Consider the following 20366-nt stretch of genomic DNA (forward strand, 5'->3'; position numbering starts at 1 on the left):
GATATGTTTTAACTTTCCTTTTTTTTTTTTCCCCTAGTCAAATAAAAATTTGGATATATCAATTAATGCATCAAACAACTTTAACCTCAATATTACGTGGTCTATTGGTTCTACAGGTGAGAGTGAATTTTGGTATGATGAGTTTTTCCCCAAATGATTTCATGATCCTTTGAGTTATTTTAACCTGATTGTCTCTTTGTTGCTAATTTTGATAATAAAACTTTACCAAATGTGTTCTTTTACCATTATCATTATGCTGTTATTAATTATAATATTTAAACCTCAGATGATAATTTGCAATCTGAATAAAGCTTCATTAATATGTTGACTTTCTCTCCTATTCAATTAAAATTGCATTGGTAAGAAAAGCTTGTAGCGTATTTAAATTTTTAAAACGACAGTGTTATGAAATGCTGTGATTTTAATTAAGATAAATTGCTTCCTTAACTACTGCAGAGACTGAGATTTTATTTCTTTGTTTCAGTGTTCAAGCTAAAAATTTAATTATTAACCTTTACATTGATATCAAACAATAAAGTTCTTCTGTGTATGCTGATAAAAAGAATTGCTTATCTATTTTTTTCTCCAACTTTGAACCCCATTACTCTTCTTTGTTTTAATTTAGACAGTTTTTCTGAATTGGTTCTATTGACTTTCTGAAAACACATCCAAGGAGAGGCATGATGCTTAAAATGAAATAACTAAAAAAAAATCTTTTTAAAGAAGGTTCAGAGTTTCTCTTAAACTCATGAATTTCTTCATCAATGTATTTCTGAAGTACTTTACCATACTACAGTTAGTAAACTCTGTTTATTCCTTTATTTTAACTTAGCTCAGTCACTCATTTATTTACAAAAATTAATAAATGTTTATTACTAGTTACGTTATTAACGCATTCATGAACAATTAAAACTTGACAGCAAAAGTGTAAGATGTCGACAAATTCCTTTACAGATTTTATTGAGTTGTTTATTGAAATGAAACATAAATTATGGAGAAAAGCATATTATCTGTTAAGCTGACCATAATAACTATCTTGTAAAATTATGCTTCTTCTGTCACTTTTCCAATTTGCATATAATTTTTGAAACCAAACTAAAAATTTATGTGAATTGTGTGTATGTGTATTAAAGATACCTAATGTGCCATTTCAACTACAATAAGAGGTTGTTTTAGAGGAAGACACCAAAAGCAATTAAGGATTTATGTTTCTTATGCAAATTTACTTTGGTATCTTTAATGATGATTAATTTTTCTCAAATATGTATATTTACATCTGAGCTTTTAAAAAATTTTAGCTGGAACAATATCTGGAGAAGAGATTCCTGTTGTTTCCAAGGTTAATATTAAGGAATACAGAGACAGCTTTTCCTGTGAAAAATTTAACTTTCGAAGCAACCCAAACATCACTTTCTATGTCTATGTCAGCAATTTCTCCTGGCCAATCAAAATACAGGTTAGTGATTTCTTTGTGCTTTTAGAGACATTTTTATTTCAGCTTTACACTGAATTTCATGGTTTCACTCATGCAGTAAGTATACAAATAGAGTTATTTGCATTTTGTACTTTCTGTCTCTAATAATTATGTTATGATGGCAGTCATAGTGTGATTTTAAGGCTGGACTGGATGGGACTTTGAGCAGTGTGGCCTGGTGGGAGGTGGTGCTGCCCATGGCTGGGGAGTTGAAATGAACTTTAAGGTTCCTTCCTAATGCTCTTTAAGGTTCTTCCTGCCCAAACCATTCCATGGTTCTGTGCTTTAGCTTTTAGCAGTGAGTCAGACTTCAGTCAGTTTTAAAATCTGAATTTAAATTGTTGAACCTACATGTTTAATCGTAATATAACTTCAGCATTTAGATGTAAACACAGAAAATGGTATGCAAATCTATATGTACCTGGGTATTTGAATGTTAATAATTGGCTTTTGGAGCCTTTGACATTTTAAATGTTGAATGACTCTATCGGATTGCAATATCACAGAGTTCAGTTAGGACTAAGTATAGTTTATTAGAATTTATATTCTTCTTTGACTACATTGGAATCAATTTCATTCAGTATTTTCTGGATCACTGAGATGCTCTACAGTAGCAAACTCAAAAAATCAATGCAGTCATGATTCCTCTCTAGCCTGTGATGTTCCAGCAATATTTATACTAATAATTACTATAGCTGCACTTGTGAACACAGCATGCCCTGCATCAATGAAAGAGTTTCTTATGAGGATGAATGGCTTTTGACTATAACTCCCTTACAGAATTAAGTCTTAAAAATTAAGTTGTTGAAATGATAATTTCATAATTCCTGATGATTTACTTCATGAGGAAATCCTGATGATTTACTTCATCATTAATCAAACACAAGCTCAAAATACTTTGCAGTTAGCCATACAAATACTCTATAAAATTTCCATTTTGTTGAGAAAAACTTCCATATTTTTCTAAAATACAGAACCTTACTTTATAATTTGTGTATAAAAATACACATGCACACACACCCACACCATATATATATATATTAAAAAAAATTACAAAAATTTATTCTATCTATCTGTCTAGATATATATGATAAGGTGTTCTGGATTAAAGCAGTCATCTTCTGACTAAAGTGTCAGAGAAATGTTTTTCTTGTGTTAAGTAAAGCTAGAGTTGTCTTTATCATACCTGAACAGTGACTGTAAATATGTGTTAACGGTGTCAGAGGATGAATTTATTCAGCTTACTAACATTTACGACTCTACTAGTTTATTAAAAAATCCAAACCAATCCTGAAGACTAACTGCTTTCTTTTAGTCTTCATATTAGGGCTGTTTTACATTCTCTCCCACTTCCTTAGGTTAGAACAAGTTCAGCTGCCAAACAGGCTCCTTAAACAAATCCAGGGAGCAATATCAGCTGTAAATGCATTACACTCTCCTCTCACCTTTACGACTGCAAGGTGCCTGTACCATCACTGTAAGACAAACATTATTAGGGTGATGCATTCCTGAGACGTGCAGCTCTGTGGCAGATGTTGGCAGATCTCAGCTCCTCCTTGTGCTCTTTCCACTGCAGCATAACACCCTGATGGAGGGAATCCCTGATCATGGGTTACATCCTTCCTCCTTTTTTTAAATCAGAATTTTCATTGTCTGCCATGGTTACACTGTTTTTGTTTTTATTTTTTTCTGCTTCTTTTAGAGGCACATTGATATTCAACAGTCTAGACAGTTCTGCCTCAGATGTGGTGGTGCTTGGTTATTGCATTCCTGTCCTGTCCTTACTCCATCTAGAAATTAAGTTACTCAATTTTATGTACTGAGAAGGAATACTGAGGTCCAATTGGGGAAAGTGTTTTGGGATTTTAACTTTTTCCTCTGTATTTGCCTTCCTAAATTAATGAGATTATTATTTAGCTCTCAGCCTTTTTTATGCTGTAATTTGTTCTTTTCTGAGAAAATATCTGAAGTCAACATTACCAGTATATGTTTCTTGTGTTTGGTGCTCTAGCAGTAGATAAAATCTTCAAATGATAAATGGAGCAGGGAGCTTTTCAGAGAAAACAAGTTTTATTTTATATGCTAACTATAATTCTGCATGTAGTAGAAATTTTAAAAATATATGAAACCTCCTATGACTTTGGGTTAGGAGAAGGAAGTCATGGTTCATTCCAATCAGAGGCTAAACTTTCCAAGGCTAGTACTAAATCAGGTCTAATAGTTATGTTCTTCTACATCTTCATCCCATGGCATACCAGTTTTCACCTTCATAACAGCCAAAAGTGGTTGATATTTGTCTATTTGCATTGCAGTCCTTTTCACTGCAATGGCCTCACTGCATTGGTCATACATGCTGGGAAAAACCTGGTATTTTGTGTTAACTCAGTGCTGAAGGCTTTATTTAATCCTAAGGAAACTATTGTGGCTTCCTTGACAGGTATTCTGTTCATTTAATAAGTAAGGTAGCAACATGAAATTTGACACATGCCTTTTACACAATGTTTTTGTAGAGGACTAAGTACTCCAGCACGCTGAGCATTTTTCAAGTACAGTCTGAGTACCAGCCCTCCTGTATTTCCATTATTCATCACCACTTGTCGAGAATACATTATATAAAACATGAGTTCCTAAGGAGGCACAGCTAGTGACCTTACTTCCTTTTAAACTGGTATTTGAAGTTGTGTTATTGATGTTATTACCTCTGGTGTTATTGGTATGCATTTCACCTCTCTGCTCTTGTGCCTCCTGTTATGCTGGCACTGGAGCTAAGATTTCTGGGATCTTTCATTGGAAGGATTTGAGTGTTGGAGTTACTGCTCTTTTCTTTTCCTATAGGAAAAGAAACACCCCTCCTCATTATGCAAGACATGTAGGTTTACTTTCTGTTAAAGTCACCTATATTATCTCTGGTTTGCATTCATTTATCTCCAATATTTTCATGACTATAAGGAGAAATCTGTCCATCTCAGCAGGTGATTGTTTATTGGGATCAATAGCTCACAGCTGCTTCCTTAGATAGTTTTATTATTCATGTTACCTATTCAACAAGCTGGGATTTTTTTTCCAAAATGTTAATAAATCCCTGGTGGCTCTAAACCAAAATATCTTCTTAAGAAATATGATTTCTTGGCTTTGAAAAAGTGGTATGTCATGATTGGTGTCAATAAAAATAGCTCTTTAAGGTGTACTGGTCTGTGATAGGCAGTAACCCATTTCATTGTTGTCACTGGTCTTTCCAATCACCTCAGAATGCAAAGTCTTCAGCACTGGACAGCAGTGAATTACTTGGAAAACATAGAAATGATGTGGGAAATTCTGAATTTCTTTCAGCTGTGCTTCTCCTCTCTATAGAAATGTTCTGCAGGTTCCCATCACCCTCCTGTCCATGGGCACACAGCTGGGTGATCTCTGCAGCCCTCAGGGGGAAACACTGCATTTTAATTTCCCGATGCTAAAGGGATTTTATTTAGCTGTAAAATCTCTTCTTCCTTGAGGAAAGAAGCAGAAAAGGGACATAGTTGCATAAGGGGTCATTAGAAAGGTGGTGTTGTGGGACATCTTCAGCTTAGAGCTGTTTCCACAAATAGATCTACTGTCTATTGACCTGGCTGTGAAATGGGCAGGTGCCAGTTTTTTCTCAGGAATATCTAAAAGTTATACACTGGCACACAAATGTTGGATATTTCCCTGTTGAATTACCCTAACAGCTCATATCACACTTTTTCTCCATTTCTTCTAATTCAGAGTTGCTGATGAGTAAAAATGGATAAAGACCCTTAAATTTAACTGGTGAGACTTTCATAAACAACAGTAGTTTCTACATCTTTTCAGAGGTAATCTCTATAAATTATCTTTGTTAGAGATGTTAATAGAAGTGTCCAAGTAAGAGTATGTGAGTAGCATCCACACTTATGTTTGACTGTCTTTGACAGTCCCAAACCTTTAGGTGTATTGTGTCTTATATGCCAGTTAAACAGGACTCCATGAGAAAATACTCTTGCCTTAAAATAGGCTAGATTTCTGAACAGAATATATGACAAAGCCCCATAACTTGTTTCTGCTCATTTTTATTTTATTTTGAGAGTCAGTATAATTCAGACTCCACTAATAATGGAATTTGAAGGCTGTAACATTTATTGAGAAGCAGTAACTCAGGCTGTAGCCAGCACCTCAAATAGTGGTCAATGGTCCCTGAAGTAGTAAGCAGTCATAAAGCTTGGGCTTCTGACAGCTATGCAAATATTAATAACAGCAGTCACAACATGTTCTTCAGTCTCAGGAAGCTGATTTTATGGCAAGGGATTTTTGTAATTTAAACTGGTAACAGACATATTTTCTTTGTTCCCATAATTTTCTCCCATATTCTGGAAAGCAGTGCCTGCATATGAAAAAGCAAATACCCTTAAAATGGTGTCCTGGCTGTTGGTCTGATTGCTGTCCCTAAGGACAGCAGTGACATTCCTGCTTTAGGATCACCTGAATTCCTGCACCTATATCTCCTTATAACTGTCAAACTTGTAAGTCTGATCTCAACTTGTGCCTGAGCTGCAAAATTTTTTACCAATTTTAAAGCTGAATCTGTAGATAATAATAACTGCTCTACTAGTTGTTTCCTTTCTTCCCTGAAGTGTAAATGAAAGATTCACAAGTGTCTGAGTTTTAATTGGGAGGGTCAGTTTAAATTGTAAGGTTCAGCCTCAGCAGCAAAGCACTGTCTGGCAAAATTAGGTTTGTGTATAATGAAAAAAAAAAAAAATCTTGTTATACATTTTTGAACATAGCCTAGTTAAACTAACATGTTTCCACAGCATAAAACAATTACTGTTGCAGTGAAGTTAGACAGGATGTTGGTGTACATGTAGAATACCCTGATGTGTTTGAAGAAGTTTAATATTTTTAAGCAAGCCTACTTGGAATTCCAGTTTTTTTTCTGCACTGTGGTTTCTGATGAAAACTGTCTTTGGCACCCTGCATTAGTTTGTATACCAGAACAGAATAATGAATTATGGTAAAGATTTACATTTTATTTGTATGTAGCACAACAGATAGTTAAAACTACTTCATATATAAATCTTCAAGTGTTTTTTTTTTTTTAAGCTGAAACTTGTGTTCTTTCAGTTTACTAGCTTCTGTTTCAGAATTGATTTTTTTCCCCTCTTAATAGCCTGAGTGTAGCAACTGAAGGAGGAGTGTAATGTAAATCAAGAAACATATCTACCCTTGTAATAGAATTTACGGTGTAGTATAATTTATTTCAGCTTTTTTGGTTTTGTTTTGGACTTCATTTGAATTTTTAACATTCATGCGTGACTTACATGTTGTAAAAGCTCCAAGAAGTAAAACTTGTCAGTCACTGCCATTAGAAGTTACAACAGTATCACAAACCTAACAACTAAATTAAAAAGTAAAGGTCAGATCTTTTTGGGTTTTAAAACCTTCCTGATGTTTGCTAAGGTCATGATTGTGAACCCTTTGCTGTATATTTATCCACATGTAGCTTTGTTTGTAGCTGTGCCACCTGTGATTGCATGCCTAAATTTAATGCCTGTGATTTATGGTGAGCAATTCAATTTCTAAGTGCCTTAATGGTTCTCATAGAGGCTGCTGAGTAACTGCATATAGCAATGTATGGAGACACTATAATTCCTGAAACACTAAACAGGTAGTGATGATGAAGTGGATGCATTAACTTCCAAAACAACTTTGATGTTTTCTTACAGTAAAAGTAAAATCCCTCTATTAAAATAGATTTGAAAGTAGTGCACCAAGAACAAAAACCCTGGGAAATCCATTGAACTGTCATACAGTGACGGTTCTGTCAGAACAGAAGAAATAACAGGAATAGAAGGCAACCTGTAGTACAGGGTGGATTTGTTTATAGATGACTGAGGTATAGTCTAAAATGGAGATTTATGTGTAGTTTCAGGTTTTAGTAAGGATGATGATATTGATCGTTATGAGAAGTCAGGATTGATAATAATAATAATAATCATTAGCAGAGAAATACAGAATTGTTCTGGTTGGAAAAGACCTCTAAGATCATTTGCTCCGACATTTAACCTTACACTGCCAAGTCCAACACTAAACCACATCCCCACTGCCTCATCTACACATCTTCCAAATGCCTCCGGAGGTGATGACTCCACCGTTGCCCTGGGCAGCCTGTTCCAATGCCTGACAACCCTTTCTGTGAAGACATTTTTTCTGATATCCAATGTAAACATCCCCATTTTCAACTTGAGGCCATTTGTTCTCATCCTCCTTTGCTGTGAAAATTATCCTCAACAAAACTGGATGCAAAATTTACATTGAATGTGCTCAAATTATGCATGAGGTCATATCAGTCCTGGGCTCTGAAGGAAGAGAAATTGCAGTGCCAAAAGCAGGAGGGGTGGGAACATGAGACTGAAAACGTGCAAATGCAAGTTCACATCTGCATGTAAGAAGAAAGTGGTCCAAATAACAGGAGATTTAGTAAACTACAGTGCTTTGGAAGAAATTTTGAACAAAAGTTGTTTAGTATTTTGTCAGCTTTTATTCATTGAATATAGGCATTAAAATTATACAGGGAATTAGAATGAAAGAATGTATATCTTAAGAAACAGGGATCCTCATAAGAGATCACAAGGCTGTTCATTTGTGCTTCAATATTCTGTCAAAGTGGCTCATCTATCTCCTGTCTGCTCATGGCATTTAGGTTGTTAGACAGCAAGAAGTCTGGAAATTCAGGTTATATTCTGTAGCATTGTTTTTTTATATATGATTAAAATATATTAAATGGAATTTTTTCTCTATAGTTATTTTTAGAAAAAAGAAATTACTCCAAATGTAGAAATATAAAATTATTTTAAAATTGAAATCAGGACAGCAGCATGAAGGTAAAGTTCCATTTGCTTCATTGCTAGTACTTAAAGCTAAACTCAATTCTGTTTTTCAACACATTAAATACCATTGTTAAAATTCTCAATCATAGTTACATTATTACAGGTATATCTGTTACATGTACAATTATTACACTTTAGAAAGTACTTGAAAATTACTACCCAAATGGGGACTGCTACAGTAATTATGGGTCCTTTTTTCTTTCTTAAGCAATCAAACGTAATGCCAGAAACCCTCAGTTCTTGCCTTGGAAAGTGGAGTATCTATAATATCTATAATTTATTTTCTTGGAATTTTAAGGTCAATTGTATGGAGAATAAATCCCAAGGCTGTATGATATTCCCCAATGGCTTAATGTGCCCAAATCCAAATCAGCATTTTCCAAAATGCTTCCCATGAATCCTAAATTGTTGCTAAAATGAGAAATGTTTCCTGATTATTAGATTGTACCTTTTTTACTTTAAATAATGCCAAAACAGTTAACATTTGTCTTAAAATGTACCAGAACAAGGTTTCCAACCATATCATGCCAACTTCCACATCAGTCCAATAAATGTAGATATTCATTATTCTTCCTGGTACATTTCTTTTTCCAATCACCTTACAAAAGGATGAGTATTAGCCACCAGAATATCTGAAATATTTAACATAGTTGATGTATTTCTGAGAAAGCAGAAGCCCTGTTAATAGTTCAGCTGATGATTTAAGGGAACCAAAAGACGTAATTAAGAGATAATTAGTCCTCAGTGATGCATAGTTTTAATTGGTGTATAATTTGGATGTCTGAGATAAGAACTCATGTAACTGATGTGCCAGTTGTGCAGGGCTTTCTTTTCCAGGCAGACCAAGGCATCACCGACTGATGGTTGGATAACAGAATAGAGATGCATAGATACTGTATTTGCTAATAAAAATTATCTCCCTAATATGTTTAGCAAATAGATATTGATCTTTTTTCCATCTGCAATCTCCATTTCTTTTATATACGTACTGAAGTAAATTTTAGTTAGAAAATATAGAATACAAAAAAAAAAGTTTGCTTTCAGATAGCTTATGTTTTTTTAGGACTTTTGATTAGCTAGAGAAGAAATAAATCAATTCTTTATCTTGGGATTTGGGGTGGGAGCAAATGGTGGGGTATGAAAACCTTTTGTTCAATAATAAGAAAAAACCACTTTGAAATATTAAGATTCTCCCTGAAGAAAACATCTATGCCTTGCTGAACTGCAGAAGCCTATAAAGGTCATACACAGTGGCTTCAGAATTATTTGAAAGTAAATGTTTGGCTCATAGGGGATCAGAATGGAGATAGGAAACTGGTGGGAGAGAATAGGTATTTTCAAACTATTTATCGTGACTGTCAGAAACCCCTATGTCAGAAGGATTAATACAACCTTAGTTGCCCTCTGTGATCAGGATTTTATAGAAAAATGTGGGCAATGTACAGGATTTGTGTTTCTTAAATGTTTAAATTTGGATTTCTGCCAAATCCATGCTTTTCAACTGCACGCCTGCTGAGCAGTGATGATGATGATGGTGGTGAGCATCACTGATATTGTGGTGGTCCTGACATGGACAGAAGTTTCAGGGTTAGGAGGAGCAGCTCTTGTGTCTCCTGAGCTCCTCTAGCTCTGGGTGCTCATGTCCATCATGGGATTTCCTGCAGCAGCAGCCTGTGGGCACTTGTGCCATGACCTGGAGGCTGAGTCTGACCTCTGAGCACTGAACCAGCAAGGTGATGGTGAGCTCTGAGCCAGTAAACCTGGAAAAAAGAACTTTCCAGTGCTAGGCAGCCCTGACAGCCCTGGCTGCACATACAGTTCTGGGATTTTGCTTAAAAGCTTCAGAGCTTAATTCCTCAGGCCGTGGTAAAATAGCTAAAAACTGTAGGAATGCTTACAGCTGAGTTTGCAGGGCTCTCTAAGTCCCAGTTTTCCAAAAGCACTGAAGCTTCAACAGGTAAGACTGCTTTATGTGCAGGAGCATTCTTAGGAGTGAGCTCAGATGTCATCAACACCCTTAGTCCGTTTTTTTTTTTTTTTTTAATTAAGATTAAGGAGACATTCATACTTAAGAATGGTTATTTTAGTGAACCAGTATTTTTTGTGGCACTGTAATGTGTAAGAGTTATTGCAGACACAGATGCAAGGAATTGAACTTCATATCTGCTGCTAGAAAAAATCCTTGAGAATGGAAAATAGTTGCCATATATTGACCTTTAGGAGCTCTTCAGGGTATTTTTCTTGTGATATTTTATTTCTGTTTTTTTTTTTTTTTAAGTTTGATATTAATCTCTGAACTATTTGGCCAGTGTAATAATTTCTGTGATGAAATAACAAAATACAATATTACTCAGTGAGACTCCAGGATTTAAAAAACCAAAGCCACTCTGTGGTTCCTCGTGGACTAACTAATGCATAAATGGCTTGAGCTGAGCTAACCAGTGTGAACATATGAGGAAGTCACAGATGACAAATGCTTTTCCTGAGAAATGCAGAAGGAACAGCACAAATTTGAGTAGAGTCCCAAGCACTTTGTTCATCAAGAAGACATTCTCAAACCTGCAAACTTGGCTGATAATTGGGGAAAATGCTGGGGAGGTGCTGTGCTCTCTGTTAGATTATAGTGTGAGTGCTCACTTCTTCAGACTATGGAAAAGGATGATAGGTGCACAGTTCTGTCCAGTTTTATTATGAAATGCTGATTGTTTTATTTTGAAATGCTTTAAGCACCTTTAAATTGTGATAATGATGCCATTTAAAAAAAATCTCTTGAATTCTTCATTATCAGGAAGCTTATTTAATGTATTTTGAAGAAAATTTAAAAAAAACCCAAACCATAAACTGCTTGTTCTATATTAGACAAACATATTTTGTGCCTTCAGGGAGACAGTACAATTATCAGACATAGATAGCCAGATAAACATATTAAGCAAGAGGGTAGAGAGCTTGCAGGCCATCTGCTTCTTTTAAAATCTGGCCTTAAGTGCATTAGTTACTTGTCATTACTTTTTCATGTAAGCACTTGATTTCATTGCTACCTAGGTGTTACATCTCATAGATGATAAATCCAGAAGGGGCTGCTTTGGTCATAAAATTTGAAATGAGACATAAACTAAAGCATAGGCTTTCATAAATTAATTGCAGTTTGAACTAGACCATATACTGGAAAAAAAAAAATCACTCTTGCCTAAATGTTTCTAAAAAGGGGATGTGCACTTGACTTCTGCTACATAGTTCTGACTGTCAATAATTGCCACTGTTCAAAAATTTTGATTCATGGTAAGTGCAGCTTTCCAAGGGCTACTCTTGAAATATAATTTTGTGCTAGAAAGGAGAGCTTCCTCCTATAAAGGATATGATGTTGTTGCAAATACCATATACTCTACCACTGTTTTTTTGGCTTTTCTCTGAACCCTCCAGTGTTTGTATCCCTTGGGAGCTGTGGGAGCCAGAATTGGGTGTGCTTTTCCAAGTGATTGGATGTGGAGTTAATGATGTACTTGAGGGGGCAGAAAAAGGGAGTTTTCAGCGGCTCCCCCATGGACACACTGTGCTGCTGAGGAAAGCAGAGCAGCCTTACTCCATCTTTCCTGCTCTTTCTTCTTGTGACTCCAACCACAGTCCTATTTTCTGCATTCAGTATTTTCCTCTGGACACCCAGGAGTACCATAGGCCCTTCATCACAGCATTGGAATTTAATGACTATTTACCACAACCCCAAATGTTCTTTAATGTCATCAAGTCCTGAATAACATCCTTGAGAATGATCTTCATTCTTTGATTCCACATTTATACTACCAAATCCAGTTTTACTACTCTTACCTTTCTCTTATCCTCCTATACATGAACTTTGTAAATGACCTATTATTTTCACTTCCTTTCCTGAGCATGCCAAATAAAACATATTAATGATGATACTGCTTTATTGCAAATTATTGACAGAAGCTTTAAATAGCACTAGAAAACTAAGATCTAAGAATCATGCTGTTCCTTGCATTAGAAACACATTTGTGTAAATGTGAATCTCTATTTGCAATTACATTTTACATTAGTTAAAAGTTTAATAAGTGTCATGCTGAACTTTTATTCTAGTTCCTTAAAGTGGGAGTTTTGTCAGAAAGATTAATACAATCTCTTTATATCTAGAAACAGGAAAATATCCAGAATTACTGTAATTTCTGTTACTCATATTTCTGTGGATGTGTTAGGAATGCGTTAGGAGATGTAGACATGAATTGGAGTGCAGCAATCTCCTGTGAAAATGTGTAAGATCTGCTGGCTGTAGAATACTTGTTTGGAACACATATATTCTGAAAGCTGATATAATGGATTTTTAGACCAACATGCTCTACAGATTTTTCTATTCTACTACTACATTATTATTTATCTTATGTGATTTTTAGTCATTGCTCTCATCTTTCACTGCTAGCTTTTCATTAACATCCTTCACAAAAAAACAGGGGAAGATTAATCTTGTGTGTTTCTTTCCTTCCTTTTTTGTTTTTGTTTCATGATGTCCTCATTTTACTTTCTTGTCTTTTCTTTTTATTCCTATTCCTTACAGTGACAAGAAAAATACACAAGACTGACATTGTTAGAGATTGCAGTCTTGTTAAAATTGCCATATTAACTACAAGTCCAGGTAGTGAAAACCCATTCAAGCTGTCAGATATTCTCAAATGAGTGAAATAAAAGCTGTTTGTATGTGTGTGGAATCATCATTACTCCTTTTGTCTCCTAATACCATCTTAGTGCAGGCTTTGAATTGTTTTCATTTAAGGTAATTTTGGTTTTGTTCTGTTCTCAGCGGTAGGGTCTGAGAAATTCTCTGCTGCGTACATATGAGAGATTTGCAGAAATGACTGATTTTCATGGATAAAAGTTTTGTTTTAGTTATCTCTAGTGGAAGAGTCAGAATTTCTTACTCGGGGAAACAGAACAGTTTATAGATGAACCTCTCAAGGTCTCAGGTCCAGCTCTCTGCTCAGATCAGGGCAAACTTCAAAGTAAGATCTGATTGCTCAGATCCTTGTCTAGTAATTTTCTTTACTGTATCTGTTGGAGGTTCTGTTCATTGCTCCTCATCCTCTTTCTGTGCACCTCTGAGAAGAGTCAGAGTCATTTTCTCTGCAACTTAACCATCCTTTCTTGGCCCTGTCTTTAAAACATTCAAAGTTAATGACTTCTCTGTGTAGTAAAATGTGAATTCAATGAGTTTGCAGAAGATATTAAGATCCATACCAGGAATTCAGTGCAATTCATTGCATTCTCCTTGAGAGTCCCTCCAACCCCCAGGCTTTAAAAATAATGAAAATAGTTATAAATTTGAGGTATTTCTTCTAAATAATAAGTTGTGTAATACAAATGCCAGATATTTTGTTTTGGTATTTATTCAGCTGTCGGGCATTTTGAGCCAAATATTTATATATGCCTTCATAAAGAAAAAATAATTCTTAAATGACATCTGGATAATCTCCTTTTTTCCCCTATTATGGCATGATTTCTTAAATATACATTCCCAGATTGAAAATTTGACTGTGCTTGTGTCTAGACCAGAGATTGGAAAGAGCAAGGATGGACTACATCTCTTAATGGTTCACATCAATTATCTTAGAGGTGTTTTCTAACTTAAAACACTCTGAGTATTATTCAGTAGCAGCAAGGGTAAAAAGGGGGGAAAGAATGCAAAACTGCACTTAAGCTGAAATATAATGGTAGAAATATACAATTTTTTATTGTTACTGTTAGACTTTGCAGTGTAGGAGGTGAGATGTCAGTGGAGAAAGGATTCATAAAGTGTTTATTCAGAGATTTAAAAGGAACTTTTTGGCTTTCTCATTGGGGATGCATTATTGTTCCACTGCTGAGCGTGAGCCTGGTGTGAATGTGTCACTGCATCCATGCCAAAATGAAGGCATTCAGTGACATTCTGAAGTGCTCTTGTCAGCTCTTAGGTGAGGATTCAACAACAGATATGCCTAAGTCACAAATGTATCAGCACTCTTGTGATTAAGATGCACGTGCACCAGAATAGACTTTTCCTTTTCTCTTGCCCTCTCTTTAGAAAAGGCAAAAAGCTATTTTATTCACGTCACACCTGTATTCATTACTATAAGCTGATAATGCTTTTTTTGTACAGTGATTACGTTGTTGGTTTGTTGTTGCTTGGTTTGTTGTTTTTTTTTTTTAATTGATACTTCATTTCTATTCTGTGGGCATTAAACACAAAACTTGATTTGTTTTGAAAATATGTTTTAGCTGTATTCATCTGTGGTAAGGCAAGTAGTAGAAAAGAAAAATCAATTGCAGCTGTATTATTTGCAATGTAATCAATTCACTTCTCCATTCTAACTAGAAGAGGCATCCTGAGGAGCTGGGAAAATTACACTAATCTGATATGCTTGGGTCTTTGTTTCCTTGTGAAGACTGCCACTCATCTTCTTACATCCACTTCCTTTGAATTTTGTTTAAAGTTCACATAGATAAGGGATACTTGAAGACATCTTGAACGTGGATATAATCACCCTGTTCTTTTGACAGTGCTTTGTCTTTTTTGGTCTTATTTTGGCTTCGCTTTGATTCATTTTCTGTAGACATTATTTGTACCTGAACAGTGTCTAAAATTATGTATTTAAAGTAACTTATCAAAGGGAAGGAAACAGTAACTTCTCAGTCATTGGTTTTCCTGCATACTAAGTATTGTTCTATCCAAGATTTGGTTCCATTATTAATATTTTAATTAAATTTACTTATTTTTACTAACTGCTGATGTAACTAGTAATTCACAAAAAGTGAAAGGCTATAGTCTTTATCTACTGGGCTTCAAGTCTTGCAAATAGACATGGAACAATTAAGTTTTTTGGGCATAATATCTATATAGGCTCAGAGCTGACAATAATATTTTCCATTATCAGGATGTGTTAAACCTGAAACTGTTTAAGCAAATGTTTTCATAACCTCATATATCTCTTTGAAAAAAACAGATTTCCTTATGCTTTGAACTTAAAATAGTTTCACAATTCCTTTTTTTCCTTATATAATCATTTTGTTTAGACACATTTGTTATTGTTTAACCATTGTCTGTAACATCAGTAGCTCTTCATTCTTCCTGGTGTATATTCCCTTTTTTGTATTTATACATGGCAATCCTATTGCCTGTCAGCCTTTTAGCTGGCTAAGCAAGCTCTATTCTTTGTGTTTAAAATTCATATTCTGTCCCCTCCCAGCCACCCTAATGGCTCTTCACCTTCTGCTTGAGTCTTTCAGTAGAATGACAGTGCAGGGTACAGTTATTAGTCTGTCAAAACATCCTTTTGCAGTCAGAAGATTAAATTGCACAGCACCATTGTTACTGTTACAATTTTGGTTACTCCGTTAAGATGCCTCACTTTCCATTTGTATTTTTCTTTATGCTTGGCTGGTGTGGGTCAAGGAAATTGCTTCAGTGCTGTTTATTCTACACCTGTTGTAGCCAGATGGAAAGGGGGCAGGACTTCTTTTTAAATAATAATAATAATAATAATAATAATAATAATAATAATAATAATAATAATAAATTCATTCTCATAAAAATTAAACCTGAAATACTAAACTGCTTTTAGTTGAAATGACAAATTCAAATTATATTGTAGTGTCATAGAATTTCATCAGTTAAGGAAACCAGTGAAATCTGAGTGCCTAATTGCAATGTGTAGATGCTTTGTCATAGGAGTACCAATGTGAATTTATATTCCTGAGTTTGGAAATACTCTATAAGATCATTTAGTGATGTTTCATTTGTGGGATGTTTTTGCATGGTTTATCATTCACAGGGATAAATTCCATGATATCATGATATTGAACCAGCAATTTCAGTTCAGGTTGACTCACATGCTGTCTCCATTAGCACAAATACTGAGTTACTGCAGTTGCATTTACTATGTGCAAAGTACTTTGTGAGTGATTTTTCTGAAATAACCTATGCTTAAATTCTTGCTCATATTTTTTAAAACTTTTTTTTGGTGTCTTTTTATGATATTTAAACATTACCTTTGTTCAGCTCCAGTCAGTGTGGTGTAATGAAGCAAAATGTGGTGGAAGGCATTTTTTATTTTAGTATTTTTACTTTAAACTGATAATTATGGAAGATACAGTAGTGACAATTTGCTAACAGTATGATATTAGGTGTACTAAGGTTAATTGTGTTTTTTAACAGAAAGGCCTTAATGGGAAATGCTACATCATTGCAATAACATTTTCAGGGTTTCTAAAGGGAAAGATTCAGTTGTTATTAATTATACACAATGCTAATGCTATGGTTTTTAAAGGCTTTTTAAACCTACAACATAGTGAAAGCAAGTTATTTAAATGATCATACTAAATAATATTATACTTTAAAAATTCTACTGCTAAGCTGACACCTCTTGTATTAATAGTGTTCAAAGAGGAGCTCAGGATACAAAGAGAACAAAATGAAAAAATATAAAAAGACATAAACCAGGATTTGTTGTAGTGAAGAACAGTGTTTTAAATAAAATTTTTTAAGCAGTCCTTTTGCTCTACTCTTTTGCTCTAAAGAGTCCTTTAGCTCTTCCTGGTTTCAACTTGAGAGTTCAGAGGATAGTAAAAATTGCAAAGAGGTTTAGAAAAAAACAACTTGAGGCAATCCTGAAGTGAGTTCACTTGTTAAGAAGGCTTAAAAGGCTGATACTGCAGCTCAGGCTGTTTGAGTGATGATGGGGGAGGGAGATGGGGAATGGGAGGAAGAACAAACAGGACTAAATATCAGTGAGAGATAGTTTAGACAAGCTAAAAGGAACGGTGGCACCGGCAGTTTCTAAAATTTCTGAAACCAGACATTTTAAGAAAGGAATCCTATAACCAGCTCTGGACAGATTTGATTCTCCTTTGGGGAAGCAGATATGTCCCATCTGCCGTACTTGATGTGCTTTTGTTATGTTTTCTGTGATATTATTTTCCTCTTTCAATACTCCTTGTTTTTTTTTCCTTTTTGATGTGAACATTTTTGATGTGAACAATTTCTAAGAACAAAAGTAAAGTGAATCCAGTGATGACATCTTATGAAATAATTGAAATCATCCTTTTTGTGATATGACACGTAGGTGTCCTACAAGCCATCCTGAAAGGTTGTGGAGGGAAAACAATGGTGGGGATGAGGGGTTTTTAGAATTACCTCTGACATTGTTATGAAGGAGCAAGAATTGACAATTTAACAGTTTCATAGAAGCAATGATTACTACAAAGCGGTTAATGAGCTTCAGAAAAGGAGGATTGAACGGATCCATTTTCAGCTTTGTAAGTTTCCTGTGAACAGTTTAAAAACAAATGAAATTGGTCTTTTACCAATTGACTCTTCTTTCACTGCCAGTTTGTTGACACTTGGAGCTCTTTGCTCCACAAGGAACGAGAATACAATTGGTCTAGTACATGGTCTTTAATTGAATTGACTACTTTGCCCTGCTGCTCAGGGAATTGATAAATTGCTGCAACCTTCTGTTCTGAAAGTTAGTGGGGGGATTTTGTCTTTTGTTTTAGGAATAGAAAGAAAGTATGAAAGAATAGCGTTCAGAAGTGGTAAGAGATCTCTGAATTTGTTTTGACTAATTATATTATTGCAGTCTTAGTTCTGTGAAATATTTTAGAAATTAATCAGTGGTTACTGTCACTTCTTTTTTTGGTTTAATCATGCAGATAAAATAAACTTTCATATTCAATGTGCCACTCGTGGTAAAATATAACTACGTGTTTTGAACTTTCAGTAGCAAAGTTATTTCTTTGATCTGAAAATGTTGCTAAGGAGAATAATTTTCTTGACCACCTAATGTGAACATTTGTACATTAATGTTTCTGTAAAATGTAGTTGACTGGCAGACACAAAATGAATGACATTTTGTTACCAAACAGATTAAAGGAAATTCCTAAAGTTATTAAATCAAGAAATTATGACAGTACAAGAAATTATGACAGTAGGTTGTTTTTTCCAACAATATCAACATTTTTGTTGATAATTGCTAATGGCCCGCCCCCTTATTTTTCACAAATTACCCAAAAAACAAAATCCCCACTCATCAGATTCTGTAAGTTACAGATCATAAATGTAGTATTTTTAAGTCATCTGAATATTTGGGTGCTAATTTTCAGAAGAGGTTGGGGCATCTGGGTACTCTCAATGACTTTTGTCAGCCATTCTTTATCTTCGATTTTATTTCATATCCTGTTATGAATAAAATCTTTACAGCTATTGTAAAGCAGTGGAGAAAATTCAGAGTTGCTTTCCCTGAAGTCATACACTTGGGAAGTGCAAAGGGACCACCCTCATTTGCTCCATAGAATCATCACACGAGTTTCAGAGAGCTCTGTTTGGGTTTGTGTGTCCTCTGGTGCTGAATCCATGGCAGGTTGTACTGGGGGATTCAGCGCCACACTACAAAATTTACATACAGACCTACCTTTATGACATTTTTCTTTATTTTAATCTCAGTATGTAAATAATTTTTTAGTTATTAGTCAAAACCTTATACAAGTCAGCATAAAAACATGACTTAGTGATGTAAAAAAGCCTATTCTCAAAGGAGAAAAGCTATGTTGTGCTGCTGCAAATGAAGGAATAGCTTTAATGACTTTTCTCAGTTTCTTATGTTTTTTTCCTCCCTATTAACTCCCTATTTATTCTCCCCCTATTACTTACTGCGTAAGTAAACTTTCACTGTCTTTGCATGAAACAAACATGTTTTCCAGCAAATTTTAAAATGGGTATTTAATCTGAAGAAAACTGCCCTTGTGCTTTTCTAAGGCAGCAGATATTTTAGGGCGTTAACTGGCAAATATCCAGCTGCTGTAACGGATAATATTTGATTAATCTCTGACCAGAAATAACTGTGTCCATCAGGATACACAAAAGCAGTGTTGAACTGTTCCATCATGCCTTGAAAATCTTTGCTTCACTGGGCTTTTACTGTTCTCTGAGAAGATAAGGATGTTGTTGAAGGAGATTCAGAATTGCACACTAGAACTCAACAGAGAAACAAAAGCTCTCTGAGGTTAAAGCTAAGAGGTTTCAAGAGGAGAACTAGAGTGGAGACTCCTTCAGGTCTTATGCTGGGGTTGCTCTTGTCCTGAAAAAACTAATGGAAGAAAAGGAAAGACAGGGAAACATGTAGAAGAAATTTTATGAGAGTTGATAAGAATTATTATAATTTTATTGATTGCAATTTTTATAATCAAAATATCTTAAAAGTCTAATTTCAACTCTTAAACTTATATGTTGGTGAAATTCAGTTTTGGGATTAGTAAAAGTGCAGCTGTGAGGAAAATTCATGATAAGCAAAAGAGTGCTGTGTTTCTACCAAATGTGACTTTCAAATAGAACATTCTTTTTCTTATGTCCTTGTCTGTTTTGGTTTTTATGTATGTTGACAGCTTTGCTGCCTAACAGTGTAAACTGTTTCTCTGTTTCATCCTTTTTCTGCAAAGATAGCTGATATGAAATACATATAAAATACCTTGTGAAAAGCCTTGAACTGACCCAAAATTTGTTGACATCAATATCAACAGAGATAGTATTACTTTTATGTAACTGAGTGTAGTATATTAAAATATGTATATTAGAATTTTAAATCCTAAATAACCTAATTAGTGAGGTAATTTTGTTTCAGTTTCAGAGGTTTAAAGTGTAGGATATTGGTACCATTGGACTCCATCTTGCCCAGTAGTCAGAGTGATCTATTGGCACCTCGTAACCATCAAGGAAATTTTCAAAGCAAAGCTTAAGTATTTAAAATTCCATGTTCTAATTCTGGGTTTCTGTAATAACATGGTCCCATATTTATGTACACATTTATTCCCTTAGTGAAGCATTCCAATATTCAGGAGCAGGAAGAACAAAGCAATTTTTTGTCTTCATCAGTCATCTTGCCTTCCAGAACAGAAGTCTCTTTAATCTTCTGGGCAGCAGTTGTAGATGTTTAGTGTAAAAAAATATTCTTTTTGATTATTTTGTTTCCCTTTGA

General features: G+C 34.8%; 1 protein-coding gene across 4 annotated transcripts in view; it reads left to right on the forward strand.

Annotated features, from left to right (window-relative positions):
- Positions 1–20366, forward strand: part of ATRNL1 (attractin like 1) — a 438168-nt gene that overhangs the window by 183423 nt on the left and 234379 nt on the right. For all 4 annotated transcript variants that reach the window (XM_074545284.1, XM_074545285.1, XM_074545287.1 and 1 more), the window contains exons 23-24: positions 38–116; positions 1299–1456. In XM_074545284.1, the coding sequence (XP_074401385.1) occupies positions 38–116; positions 1299–1456 (237 nt within the window). The remainder of the gene's footprint in view (positions 1–37; positions 117–1298; positions 1457–20366) is intronic.

Source organism: Zonotrichia albicollis, chromosome 7 (assembly GCF_047830755.1).
Source record: "Zonotrichia albicollis isolate bZonAlb1 chromosome 7, bZonAlb1.hap1, whole genome shotgun sequence".
NCBI lineage: Eukaryota > Metazoa > Chordata > Aves > Passeriformes > Passerellidae > Zonotrichia > Zonotrichia albicollis.